The sequence below is a fragment of the Arvicanthis niloticus genome, chromosome 8 (genome assembly GCF_011762505.2).
Source record: "Arvicanthis niloticus isolate mArvNil1 chromosome 8, mArvNil1.pat.X, whole genome shotgun sequence".
In the NCBI taxonomy this organism is placed as follows: Eukaryota; Metazoa; Chordata; class Mammalia; order Rodentia; family Muridae; genus Arvicanthis; species Arvicanthis niloticus.
This window is the reverse complement of record NC_047665.1, coordinates 86336938-86350899: the sequence shown is the minus strand read 5'-3', so window position 1 is coordinate 86350899 and position 13962 is coordinate 86336938. Positions and strand designations below refer to the sequence as shown.

The window sequence follows — 13962 nt, the reverse complement described above, 5'->3', positions numbered from 1 at the left end:
TCATGTGTGTGCACGTGTGAGATATGGGGTCCAGAGGAAGCATTTGGAAGCTCGGAGGACAGCTGTGTGACGATACTTCTCTACATTTGCCCAGGCTCAGAGACTGAACATTTTTGTTCGTGTGTGTAAGCATATGTGCACATACATATGCAGGTCATACACCTCTGTGTGGAGATGTCCTGAGACTTTCAACTATTCCTTTGAGGCAGGGTCTTTCCCAGAACCTGGGGCTCCTTCAGCTGTGTCTAATGCCAACATGGTCCAGCGTGTCTCTGTTGTGCTCAGAGTTGGGGTTGCAAGTGTTCAGAGAAGCCCCGTCTTGGTAAGCGGGTGCTGGAGTGTGCAGCGTGCCCCCGGTTGCAGAGGGAGCATCCTTAGCTACCGAGCCCATCACTTGGTCCATGCTGCTGAGCTTTCTGCTCCAGTTCTGTGTTTGGTAGTTTTTGAGCCAGGATCTCACAATGTAGCCCATGTTGGGTTTCAGACCCAGGACAAGTGGCTGAGGTGCGGTGCCTATTTTACATACCAAAGCAGACCTGGCTTCCAGGTTCTCCCAGCATCCCTCAGTCCCTACCTGGTACAAGACACTCTAGGTATACCCCACAGTCTACCCAGAGCTTTCCAGCCCAAAGCTAGGCTTCCTCTCCCCGAGAGGCTCTTTAATATATTCTAGACATTCTGGTTCTGTCTCCTCTGCTTGTGCCCTTTCTGTCTGCACAAAGACTGACCTCCTGGGACATGATTGAACCCACCTGAGAACAGCACCCAGTAACCTGCCATTATAAACTTTAATTAGGCTTTAGGCTTGAATTGGCTAACTTCATCAGAAGAGAAAACCCAGACTAAACTCCCCTGCCTCTGCCTTCCCAGGGTTAGTGTTGAAGGTGTGTGTCTCGCCATCTATCTTAGCATAGAGACTAAGTATGTCTCACATCTATGAGGGATGATGGTGAGCACATTAGCCAAAAAGCAAATGATAATGTCTTCATTTTGACATTTTTATTACACGCATGTATTTTGATTATATTAACCCCCCCCACACACACACATGCACGCGTGTGCAAACATCTATCTCATCCCTTCCCACTCCCGCTGACCCCTCCCTCTTCCTAACCAGCAGCCCTCTACCCTCATATCTAGTTTCTTCCTTGGTGATCCCGTGAACTGCATGGCTCCTTATAGAGTGAGGTTGAAGGGCTGGTTACAGAGCTGTGCACTCCTTACCTGTGTGAACTCTGGGATTTACAAGATCTGCCAGCTTCTGCCTCCTGAGTGCTGAGATTATGGGCCATGCCTGGCTGAAATTAAACGTTTTAAAAGAAAAAAAAAATTGAAAAATAAATGGGAGCCATGAGGCCACCCAGAGGTGACTGAAGGCCTGTCCCTAGGACTGGGAGCCCTGGGAGAAGAGCCCAGACGCTGGGAGAGGGGGGAAGAGGAGTCCCCGGGACTTAAGGAGGATGGTAGAGCCATGGGAGTCTGAGGGGTTATTGAGGAGTGAGTGTCAGCACCAATGTTGTGTTTTATGATAGAGAAAAGGGAACATGTTTGGTGGAGGCGAGGTATGGTGTGGGGAAAGGGGAAGCATCTTCAGACCATGCTGAAGCATCCCTTCCCCGTGAGGGACCAGCCACGTGATGGTAGAGTATAGAGTAGTTTATTCAGGGCATGGGAAGGGGAGTTAAGAGAAAGAGAGGGGTGGGGGAGAGAAAGAAAGAGAAGTAGAGGCTGACCATGAGCATGTGAAGAGAGAGGGGGGGAGGGAATTGGGAAGAGAGGGGAAAGAGGGCAAGAGGAGAGAGTGAGGAGGGGGGCCAAGCAGTCCCTTTTTATAGTGAGTCAGGCTCACCTGACTGTTGCCAGGTAACTGTGGGGCAGAGCTTAGACTAAATGCCAAAACCCGGAAGGAGTTGCTTCAAGGAAACACCTTTAGGAAGTCTTGCTGGAGCAGATTGCAGGAGGAAAAGGACCTCTACTCATCTCCCACCTGAGTCCCATTGTTGAGCCCACTAAGAGAAACTCAGGGAAAGAATCTGGGAAATGAAACCGCAATGGAGACACACTAGATCAGCAACCTGGCTCAGATCCTGGCTCTGCTGTAGTTTTCGTGGGACCCTGTGAACTTCAGAGCTTCAGTTCAGCCCAGTAATCCTACCTTCTGCCAGATTGTGGTAGGACCTCTGCCCAGGCCTGTCATCTCCTCCGCATCCACAGGGTGGCACATCCGTCCTTCCTTCTGCCCTTTGTTTGGGGCAAGAGCCAAACCGCCTCCGGGAGAGAAAGCTGAGAAGCGGCCTGGAAAGCCTCTGACTGCACAGGCCTTCAAGGACTGCTTCTGAGTCATGTTGCTGGCATGTGTGGCAAACAGCATGATGGAGCTTACACGGCCTGGGACTTAACGGACTGGAGAGCAGGTGTGGGGCTCCCACAGGGCATCGTGCATGGAAGGTGATGGGCTGATTTTCTTCCCAAGACAGGGTTTTTCTGTGTGGCTCTGGTAGAACTTGCTCTGTAGACCAGGCTGGCCTTGAACTGGAGATCTGCCTACCTCTGCCTCCAGAGTGTGGGATCAAAGTCCAGTACCACCACCCATTGGTGAAAGAGTTTCTGATCCTTGGCTTCAGCTTTTTTTTTTTTTTTCCCAAAGCCAAGTGTGCTGACTCATACCTGACACCCTACCAGTGGGGAGGTGAAGGCAGGAAGAACAGGAGTTCAAGGACATCCTCCACTACATAGTGAGTTTCAGACCAACCTGGGGTCCATGACTGTCTCAGAAACAAACACCTTACTTACCAACATGCACTGAAGGGCTGAGGTTTAACTCTGTACAGAGTGCCTACCTAACAAGAAAGGCACTTGGCTCAGAGTTCCCTTTATCTGCTTTCCTGTCTTCTTTGCCTGCAGTTCTCTGGGCTCAGAATGGCACTCAGTGAAAGACCTGGATGTGTACCCCAGTGTGTGTAGTATCTGACCCAGGGTGGGTAAGTGATGATGGTCTTGCCTGTCTCCTCTCTGTGGACTCAGTTCTGTCCAAGACAAGAATGCCAGGCAGCAGTTGATTTCTGACACACGAACTGCTGTTCCCCGCTGACCACCAGCCTCCAGGCTGTGGTCCCTTCCCACTCATAGTATCTCAGACCACAGCTGTCTGTGGTGAGCCAGCTTGGAGCCCGAGACTGCAGGAGGGAGGCAGTGGGAGTGGGAGGGGTGCTCTACTCTCTCTGCAGCAAGCATTCCCTGAGCTGCCCCCACCTCCCCACTGTGGTTTTCTGAGATTAAGTTCTCAGGAAAATCACCCCCAGTCAGCCTGCAGCCTGCCTGGGGAAAGTTTCTCTAGACTTCCCATGTCTTGTCTGACAACCCTACTCAAGCTGCTTCTTCCCCTGGAGAAGCTCCCTCCTTGCCTTGACCCTCCCTTTAGCCTGGCTGTCTTAGGGAGTGTGCTTAATTAGATCAGTCTCTTACTCAGACAAGCCACTGGTGATCTGGAAAATCTTACAGCTACACTGTGGACTGCAGGCCCAGATTGATCAAGGTGCCTTGTGAGTTTTTTTTGGTGGCAGTCCTTAACCTTCTCCCAGCTTAGATGCATTATTCTGTGTCACCATCTCTACCCTCCCACCCTTGTCCCCTGTGCTCTAAGGACACCCCCTCCTGAGGCCCTCTAGACACCTCCCTCCCACAGCCTTTTTTCCCCTTCACTTCCTTATCACCAGCTGTGATGACCTCCTTTCTAGCAGCCGATTAAAGGTACCCCACCCCCACCCGGGAGCTCAGACACCTACCAGGTGTGAAATCTGAGACAAATCTCCAGCCTAGGTTTAGTTTCATTTTCCAGATAATGTGCAGCCAAGCATACTTTGATAGCTCCACTCACTTACAAGTATGGCTGCTACAGAACCACCAGGGGGGTTCAGCCATGGGGGGACTGGGCTGGACTGTGGCTCCGAGAGGCGGTAAGGGTGCCTGTCAGACAAACCTGGTGATCAGAGTTTGATCCTGGAATCCTTGTAAAGGTGACAAAAACGGACCCTCCACATGTATGCATGCACTCTGTGGCTGGCACTTACCTCCCTCCATGCTGTGTCTCTCCAGACACAGTAAAAAGGGCTCTATTAGGAGGTCCTGAGACCTAGGTGAGAGTAACCCCGACAGAAGTCACAGGTGGAAGTGAGTCACCATTAGGCTTCAGTCTCTAAGTGTGGTCGTGTTCATAACTGACAACAGATCCTCTGTCCCCCACACCAGCCCAGCTCTTGAGTCCTGAGGAGACAAGAGCCTTCAAATTTGACTGCCCTGGCTCCTCCTGCTCACTTCCTAGGCCTATGCAGCCTTGGAAACAGCTCTAACCACAGCTAACCCCAGAGAGGAGAGAGAGAGAGAGAGAGAGAGAGAGAGAGAGAGAGAGAGAGAGAGAGAGAGAGAGAGAGAGAGAGAGAGAGAGAGAGAGAGAGAGAAAAGACTGGAGAAAGGGGCTGGCCACCCGACAGGTGCTCTCACCACCGTCCTGACAAACCACCTTGTCCAGGTGACACCTCAGAGGAAGATACTATGTGCACCTCTGGTTGTAGGAGCCACTGCCCATCGGTGGCATTAGAGCACAGGTGAATGGGTCAACCCCTGGACTTCATGTCTTGGGACTTAAGAGAAATGGCCAGCCGGATAGTGGTGGCACATGCCTTTAATCTCAGCACAGAGGCAGGTGGATTTCTGAGTTCAAGGCCAGCCTGGTCTACAGAGTGAGTTCCAGGACAACACGAGAAACCCTGTCTTGAAAGAAAAACAAAAACAAACAAACAAAAAAAGGGAGAAATGGCCAGATAGAATGGTCCCTCAGTTTACCTCATCTGTAAATTATACTCAGGATTACTCCTCCTTCTGGCTGCTCTTAAAAATGAGAGTTACTGGCCTCTGGGGTGGCTGGTTCTCTTAGAAACAGCAAGCCAGGCTGTGGTTAGGAACTTGGGCAGGAGGTTGTGGTCTGGCCCCAGGATGTCCTGGGCAGCCAGCCAGTGCTGGGCAGTGACTCAGGACCTAGGCATGCAGAGAGCTGGGGGTTCTCCAAGGCGTTGGGCCACAATCCTCACTCACTGGACCCTGGAGTCAGCCCCTGATGTTCCTCCAGTGAAGATATATGCAGACCCTCCTGCTACCAGAGGGTCAGGAGTTTGAGCAGCCGGGCACTCACCCTTCCTGTACAAAGCAAGGTAGTTCCTTTCCACAGGGGCCAGATCGAAGGCCCTCATGGTTCCTACTGCTCTGCTTTCTTTCTTTTAAAAGATTTATGTATTTTGAGTGTTTTGCTTGCATATATGTCTGTGCACAATGTGTATGCCCAGTGCCCAATGAAGTCAGAAGGCATCTAATCCCCTGAACTATAGAGTTAGACATTTAACTCTATGGGTCGTGGGAATTGAACACAGATCCCCTTGAAGAGCAGCAGGTGCTGTTTAGGTGAGGGCAAATATAGGCCCAAGAGTCCTAAGAGGCCTCAGGCCATCAGACTTGGTGGCAAGCACGTTTTCTCCTAGCCTGCTGGCCATTTGGCAGCCTTGAACCGCACAGCTACTTTCTTCACTAGGCACCAGGTCTGCAGGTCAGCATGTTCAAGCAGAGGAAAGAAAGCCTAGGCTGGGTACGCTCTCTAGCCTGCACTGTCTCACACTGGTATGAAAAGACAAGTCTACATCAGTGCCTCAGCAGTGTGGACTAATGTTAACCCAGCATATTAGCTGTGTGTGACCTTCCCCCAGGGCTCAGACACTTCCTGTTGTCAGGACACTACTGGGAATCCAGTGAGGTCAGGGATGGTGTCCCCAAAAGCTAAGACATCATACAGCTGTCACTAGGTGAGGTGGAGTGACCTGACTCTGGATGTGGCTCAGGAGTTGAGCACAACTTGAGGGTCTTCAGGTGATGAGCTTGGGCATCAGGACCTCAGATAAAGGGGGAGGGAGGGAGGGCTGAGATGGCTGCTAGCAACTGCTTACAACTGAAGCAGGAGGACCTGAGGTCAAACCCTAAACGCGGGTAAATTGGGGGGGTGGGGGGGTGGAGAAAGCATATCCTTGGAGTTTAAACCCTGCCTCAGGGGCTGGAGAGACAGTTACAGCTGTTAGAGCACTGGCTGCTGTGACAGAGTTCGGTTTCCAGTGCCCACACGGCAGCTTATGACCATCTGTAGCTTCAGTTCCAGAACACCAGACACCTCCGGCCCCCTCAGGCACCAAGCACACTCATGTACATACCCACACATCAGAACCAACTCCAGCAAGCTGTTACACACACACACACTTTAAAACTGTAATTAAGGGGATGGAGAGACAGCTCAACAATTAAGAGCACTGGCTGCTGTTGGTGAGGACCCAGGTTTGATTCCCAGCATCCACATGGCAGCTCACAACCACCCATAACTCCAGTTTCAGTGGATCTGATGCCCTCTTCTGACCTCTACTGGAACACATAGCTAACAGACATACATGCAGGCAAAACATTCATACAGTAAAAATCGTGATATTTTTTTAATTAAAAAAAAAAAAAAAAAGTTCCAGGCCAGCCTGGGCGCCTTAAGACACTGTCTCAAAGCGAGTAGATAAATCAATAAACTCATTTACACACAGACATTTAATTTTAGAGCAAGTCCCTTCTTGGCTCCCCAAACCCCAATTCTATGCAAGGTAGGTCAAGGCTCTGGCTACCATGTGGTGTCCACCAGGCTCCAGAGGTAGTCACTGATGAACTTCTGTGAGAGCTGCGCACTGTCCAAGTGGATAGGCTGGGACACAGTGGGGCCGTGGTGAACTGAGGGCAAGATGAAAGGAAAGTATATCCGGTCCTCCCAGGTCCAGTCACTAACCTTGAACTGTGGTGACCCCTCCTGTCTCAGCTTCTCAAGGTCTGGAAAGCCACCAGGCTAATTTCTTTTTGTTTATTTATTTCTGTGGGTGTGTGAGTGCAAACATGCCAGTGTCCCTATGGACTCAGATGACAACGTGGAGCTGTTCTTCCACCAGTAGGTCCCAGGGATTGAACTCCAGTCACTAGGCTCAGTGGCACGCGCCCCTACTCACTGATCCATCTGGCTAGCTCCCTCATTTCTTTTTAATTGAAAATGCTATTTACTGGATGTGATGGTGTACACCTACAGTCCCAGCACTTAAGAGACAGAAATAAGAGGTTCACCAAGGATTTGTGGCTGGCCTGAAGAGTCTGTAGGTTCCAGGTCACCCATATGCTGAGCAAATGTTCTACCTACTACATTTGTATCTTCTGTCTAAATGTCCCCTAAAAGCTGAACATGATTCTAGCGCAGATAAACTGTGTTCCCTTTACCCACCATCGGTAGAGACACTGTCTGCATTTGGATGTGGAGAATGACACCCATGAACATAACGTATTGCCATCTCCTCCAGGGCCAACCTTCTACGCTTGGGCACAGATCACCAGGAGCGTCTTTACTGTTTTTCTCTTTCTTTCTTATTCCTTTTTTTTTTTTTTTTTTTTTTTTTTTTTTTGATTTCTCTGTGTAGCCCTGGCTGTCCTGAAATTTACTCTAGCTAGTTGACCAGGCTAGCCTCAAACTCCAGTGAGATCCACCTGCCTGTGCCTTCACAGTGCCACCATGCCTGGCTGTTTCCAGTGTGAAGATGTACCCATCTTCCCCAGGCACTTCCTCCCACCCCAACACCAATCTCTCAAAGGATACTGCCCTTGATCGTTCCCGGCTCGCATTCATAATCCCATTCTATTTTACTAATTTGGTGATAGAGCTGAGCCATATACCTAGACAGAATGAGGGGAAAAGGAGAGAAGAGTTACCACAGCATCAATGGCAACCATGCCACAGGGCAGGGCTCCAGGCCCAGGCTGCAGAACCTACACTGCAGAGGGGATGGTGACGGTGTTATCCTCATCCACCTCTCTCTCCTGTTGCTCCAGATCTTTCTCCATCTCCCTGAGCTCCTGCAGCTCTGTGGTGAGCTGAGTGCAGTCAGTTAAGGCCAAGGCTCAGAGAATAAGGACAATCATCTCACTCCACACCAGGCCAGAGCACCAAGTGCTCAAGCACTGTCTTTCTATTTTTGTCCCTCAGTGTTAGGGACAAAAGCCAAGACCTGATACATGCTTAGGCAGGCTCTACCTGCACACATCCCAGCCCCTCACTGGGGGATTCTAGGCAGGGCTCTAGCACTGACCCACACTCCACCTCTCACTGGGGGATTCTAGGCAGGGCTCTAGCACTGACCCACACTCCACCTCTCACTGGGGGAGTCTAGGCAGGGCTCTAGCACTGACCCACACTCCACCTCTCACTGGGGGACTCTAGGCAGGGGCTCTAGCACTGACCCACACTCCACCTCTCACTGGGGGAGTCTAGGCAGGGCTCTAGCACTGAGGTGCAGCCTAATCCAATCCAAGTACACTCTGACAGAGGATGCTGAGCACAGTTAAGGATATCACAGCCTGGCCTGCAGACAGGTATCCTCCTTGCTGGCCTTCTGGAGCTCGACTTCCAGCTGCTGGAGCTCGGTGCCTCCCAGGCGCGTATATTCTTTCAAGTCAAGAAGGCTCTGAGCCACTTCCTCCTCCACAGCCAGAGTCTCTGCAATGAGACAGAAGCAGGTGTCCTCGTTCTGTCAGCATCTGGGCCTTGCCCCTGCTCTGCCAGAACACAGGCAATACTGAGAATGGCAGTGATTATCTGTAATCACTCAGGAGAATGCAGAGTTCTACACCAGCTTAGGTTAAACTCAGACCCTATGCCAAAACCACAAAAATCAGTAACAGCCGGATGAGATGCTAACGAGCTTGATGGACTGAGTTCCATTTCTGGGACCCATTTGGTAGAGGGACAGGAGTGGCGTCCCTAAGTTGTCCACTATGCCCATCCTGTGTGGTGCTGGGGTGGAAGTCAAGACTTTCTGTGTGCTAGGCAGGCATTTTACCCAGTGAAGCAGCACTTGGTATCTTTTATTTGAGAAGTAGTCTTACATAGCTCAGGTTGGCGTCTTATCTCCAAGCGCTGGAAGGGTCAGTGTGCAGCTCTCTCACCAGCTTCTGTTATAATCTTTATGGTTTTGGGGGGAGAGGATGTTGAATGATAGGTTGAGGGTCTCACTATGATGTCCAGGTTAGCAATCTCCTGGGTTCTAAGAACCCTTCTGTCTTATCCTCCAAGTTGCTCTACATAAGCAGGTCACAACATATCGCCATTGAATTAATTTTAATTATTTTATGGTACTGGGTTTGAATTTAGAGCCCCACTCACAAATGCCAGGCAAGCCCTGTACTACCTACAAAGGAATCCTGCTCAAACAAATCGTGTGGGGTAGAACCTGGGTGAGGGTTTCTCTGTAGCTGATACTGACTAGAAATCCTATGTAACTGAGGTTAGCCTTGAATTCTCAGCAGCCTCTGGCTCCGGTCTCTCAAATTTTAAGATTACATGTTCAAGCCACTAATGACTCATTCAAATAAGAAATAGCATGTTTGCATGTGGAGGTCAGAGGACAAGCTGCAGGAGTCGGCTCTATCACCATGTGGCTCGCAAGAAACAACGTAAGATCGTCAGGTGGGCAGCACGTGTCTCTACCCACTGAGCCATCAACGGCCCTCAGGTTTTTCTTCATTATTACTGCTTGCTCCAAGGCCTCATACAGCCACGCGGTCTGAGCTACAGTCCTAGCACTTTGTTTTACGTTTCGTCTTCTGACACAGGCCTTGTGACTATCGGGCTGCTTTGAATTCCTTTCAGTCTTTTATTCCTGACCCTCCTGCTCGTCTCTGGTTTGACAGGCCCAAACTGCCATGCCTGTTTAATGCAACTCTGGGCATGGAACCCAGGGCCTCATGCACGCCAATCAAGTGCTCCACCAAATGAACCGCAGCCACTGTCCCTCCTGCCTGGGTTTTAAAGGTTTAATTTGTATTCTTTACTGCATGCATACGTGTGCCTGATGCCCATAGAGACCACAGTGTCAGATCTCTGAAAATGAAGTTCTGGAGGTTATGAACTGCCTGACGTGGGTGCTGGGAACTGAACTCAGGTTCTCTTAACTGCTGAGTCTCCAGCCCTCATGCTGGTGCTCAAAGCACTCAGGCACTTGGCCCTCTCGGCTGTTTTCTCCGGCACTGGCGAAACGCTTCACTTATGCCCTGTTCCTGGCAGTTTCTTTGGAGCAGGATTGAGGAAGGACCTCCAGTGCGGACAGGACCTCCCAGCCCTTCTCTGACCACCATTTTCCAGCTCTCTCGCTTGGCTGTTCTTCATAAGGTATGTATGAGTGACAATCACCAAGTATCCTGGATAAACCACGGGTTCCCATCACTCGCTTGCAGGTGAGACTTGTGTGCAGTCCTACATGGCCTGGAGTTTGCTACAGAGACTAGAACTGTATGTACTCTTTACTGCTGAGCCGTCACCTTCTAGCCCTTCACATGACATCTGTCTGTCTGTCTGTCTATTTGAAACACAGTTCTTTTGTCTGTCCTGGCTATCCAGGAATTCACTCTGTACACCAGGCTAGCCTCACACTCAGAGATCCGCCTGTCTTTGCCTTCCAAGTGCTGGGATTAAAGAGGAATATGCCTGGCAGCACATCATGTTTTAAAACACCATGTCCCTGCTCCCTCAACTCCTCCAGGTTTCCCCCAACATCTTTGCAGAAAGCCCTCCCCAGTCCCCACCCACATCATCACTCCGAATGACAGAAGACTTATCTCCTCAGCTCATCACTGCAGTACAAGTGTTTATCCGTCTCTTCTCAGTAGGATGCCAGCCTCTAAGGGGCCTTTTCCCTGCAGTCACCCAGGGCCCAGCTCACAGCAGGCTCTGTTCACCACAGTCTAATGGGAAGGCACACACTTTAGAATGCTCACACCTGTAACCATGGCACTGAAGAGCCGACAGGAAAAGATTCTTGGAATTTTCGCCACCCTCGGCTATAGAGTTCTATACTAGCCAGAGATACATTTAAGACCGAGGGCTGGAGAAATGGCTCATTAATTAAGAACACTGACTGCTCTTCCAGAGGTCCCCAGTTCAATTCCCAGCACCCACATGATGGTTCACAACCACCTGTAATGGGATCCAATGTCCTCTTCTGGTGTGTCTGAAGACAGGGACAGTGTACTCACATACACAAATAAAGAATTCTTTGGGGGAAAAAAAAAAAAAGACTTGAGTCTTGGAAAGCTTATAAATGGCCAGGCCCTGCCAAGTCCTATATTTACTTCTAAGTCCCTAGATGACAACGGTTTCACGAGTGGAGAAACCGAGTCTCCGGGGTGACGGCTCCCCCTCGGAAAACCCTCAAGAGCAGGGGTGGGGCTGGATCCAAGCCCGAGCTACGGAGTAAGATCACGTAGAGTCGCGCATTGTGAGCTCCGACACTTATCCGGGCGCCTCTGGGCGATGGCTATTGTCAGATGGGGAAAGTGAGGCCCAGGGGTGCCAGCTCCCACCGAGAAGTCTCCAGGGGCTGGAGCGCAGGGGCCCGGCCCTCACCCCGAAGCTGCCTGTCGGCGTCGTCCTGCATCTCCAGCAGCCGCTCCACCATCTGCTCGTGACGCCCGAGCAGCCGCCGCTGCTGCGCCTCGGCGCGGTTAGCCCTCAGCAGGCTCAGTAGCCCGTGGCTCACCTCCTCCATGTCCCGGAACGCCGCCATGACTGACTGCGGTGAGGGAACCCGCGCAAATTTGTCTCCCGATGGTCCCCGCCCCCTTCCCAGTGCGCCTGAAGTTTCATTGGATCGCGCCTACGTCCGTCTTCTGCAGGACTCAATCAGCGAGGGGCCAGAGCGCTTCGGAAGGAGCGGCCATTTTGTAGCGAACCTGTGAGAAATTTCTTCCGTCACTCAGGTGTGAGGACCAATCATCGTAGGGAGGGGCGTGTCACGAGCGGCCCGTCCGCGTTTGGCCTAGTACGCGTGCGTCAATTCTCCGGTTATGAGCCCGGGGAGAGGCCATTTCCTTGGGATTCTGTTGCGCATGCGTAGACTGCAAAGTTGCCTGACCCTTAAATTTGCAGGTATCAGGCACTGTTTTAGGGGCGAAGCAGAGGATAGCTTATTATTTTTGCTTGAGGTTTTTTTTTTTAAGTTTACTTTAGAAACTATATTATATTAATATATTATATATTATATATATAATATAATATATATATTATATATAATATAACTATATTATATTAATATTATATATTAACTATACATAAAAACGGGATTTATTAGTTTTTGTTTTGTTTTGTTTTGTTTTGTTTTTTGTGGGAGTTCTGGGGGAGGTTGGGATGTGTGTGAGCTGTTGAGATTTGTGTAGGCCTGGCTGTCCTGGAGCTCGTTGTGTATACCAGGCTGGTCTCGCACTTAGAGATCAATCTAACTCTGCCTCCTAGTGGTTAGATTACATGTATGAGCCACCATAATTGTCCATGTTTTTATATATATCTTTATTTTATGGGTAAACGTTTTGCCTATATGTATGTATGTGTACCGTGTATTTGCCAGAGGTCATAAAAGGGCGTCTGACCACTTGGAACTAGATATGGATGGTTGTGAGCCATCAGGTGGGTGCTGGGAACCAAACCCTGGTCCTCTACAAGAACAGCCAATGCTCTTTATCACGGATACATTTCTCAGGCTCTGTGTTTTTGAAATGTTTCAGTGGGGGCCTGGTGTGGTAGTGTGTGCTTTTAATCCCAGCACTGGGAAGGCAGAGGCAGGCAGATCTCTGAGTTTGAGGCCAGCCTGGTCTACAATTAGAGCTCCAGGAGAGCCAGGATTATATAGAGACCTTGTCTCAAAAAACAAAAACAAAACAAAACAAAACAAAAAAATAATAAAGTAAAATCTTTAAGTAAGAGTCTAGCATGTATCCCAGAACTCAGGTGGTAAGAGCCTGAGGTTGGAGGTGAATTCCAGGCCAGCCTGGGCAACAGGCTGAAGCTATGTCCCAACAACAGCAGTGAACCCCAAAGTTGGGCATGGTGGCTCATACCTGGCATTTCAGGACTCTGGAGGTTAAGAAAGAGGAATTTCCATTCATGGGATTCCAACCTCCAGAGTTCAGAATGAGTTCCAGACCATCCTGAACTACAAAGTGAACCCTGTCTCCTTAAATAACCATACCCCAGACAGACACAGGCCCTGACTCCCATAATCTGTTCTCTGACCTGCATATGCCTGCAGTGGCAATGAGTATTTTGGAAAATCTGAAACCATCAAATAGACAAAAATAGCAAGCAAAAATGAAAACTGGGGCATGATGGTAGAGGGGCAGGCAGGGAGGGCTGTTGGCAATCCGATTGTCTGGATGTGATCTGGACCCCTGAGCTCTCACAGTAGAAAGTCCCTGTCTCCACCTGGCAGCTGTGCTGTGTGGCTGTTAGGCCAACCCTCCTTTGGCCTAACTCAGTAAATTGCATAACAGTGTAACTTTAAAAGAAAGCCCAGACCTTGGGGCAGTGAGAGAATGCTTGCTTAGCACACACTGGCCTGAGTCAAGGCACTGGGGGTGGGGACCCAGGGTTCAGTTTCTAGCTGTGCAACTTGTGCCAGTGACCTTGGCAGGTTCCTACCAGATCTTTCTAAACACCCTGGAGCTAAAGATAGCCAGTTCTTATCAGCAGGAGAGGGTCAGGAGGTAACTACTGAGATTGAGCAAGAGAGAACCCAGCAGACATAAGTGCCCCGGGCCCAAAGTGCCATCTAAGAGCAAAGGGTGTGCCACCTCACAGTCCTGGACAAAGCTTTTGTCCAAAAAGAGGCATACACCTGAAAAGACCTGGAAAGAAAAGTGCTGATTACCGGGGACACAGGAGGGCTGGTACCGCTGAGGCTGCAAAGTGTCCAGGCAGGACTGGAGATAGTGCAGGTGCTTTAACAGAAATAGGAGCACAGCTGAGGTGTGGGAAACAGCAGAGCACTTGCCTAGCACCCAGGGAGCACTAGGCTCAGTCCCTAGCTC

General features: G+C 50.2%; 1 protein-coding gene across 1 annotated transcript; it reads right to left on the bottom strand.

The window, feature by feature from the left end:
• Window positions 1-6606: 6606 nt before the first annotated feature.
• Spc24 (SPC24 component of NDC80 kinetochore complex) lies at window positions 6607-11746 on the bottom strand. The gene is made up of 5 exons (XM_076939777.1): window positions 11507-11746; window positions 8458-8602; window positions 7880-7984; window positions 7706-7782; window positions 6607-6808 (listed from the first exon to the last, which is right to left on the bottom strand). The coding sequence occupies exons 1-5, from the start codon at window positions 11664-11666 to the stop codon at window positions 6729-6731; spliced, it is 567 nt and encodes a 188-aa protein (XP_076795892.1). The 5' UTR covers window positions 11667-11746; the 3' UTR covers window positions 6607-6728.
• Between the last annotated feature and the right edge of the window lie 2216 nt (window positions 11747-13962).

Coding starts and splice junctions, on each gene's coding strand:
- Spc24 (XM_076939777.1), bottom strand. CDS start 11,666: ATGGCGGCGTTCCGGGACATGGAGGAGGTGAGCCACGGGCTACTGAGC. Junction 7,783..7,879: donor GTCACCATCCCCTCTGCAGT/GTAGGTTCTGCA, acceptor CATTCTGTCTAG/GTATATGGCTCAGCTCTATC. Junction 6,809..7,705: donor GCCGGGAACGATCAAGGGCA/GTATCCTTTGAG, acceptor CCTTTCATCTTG/CCCTCAGTTCACCACGGCCC.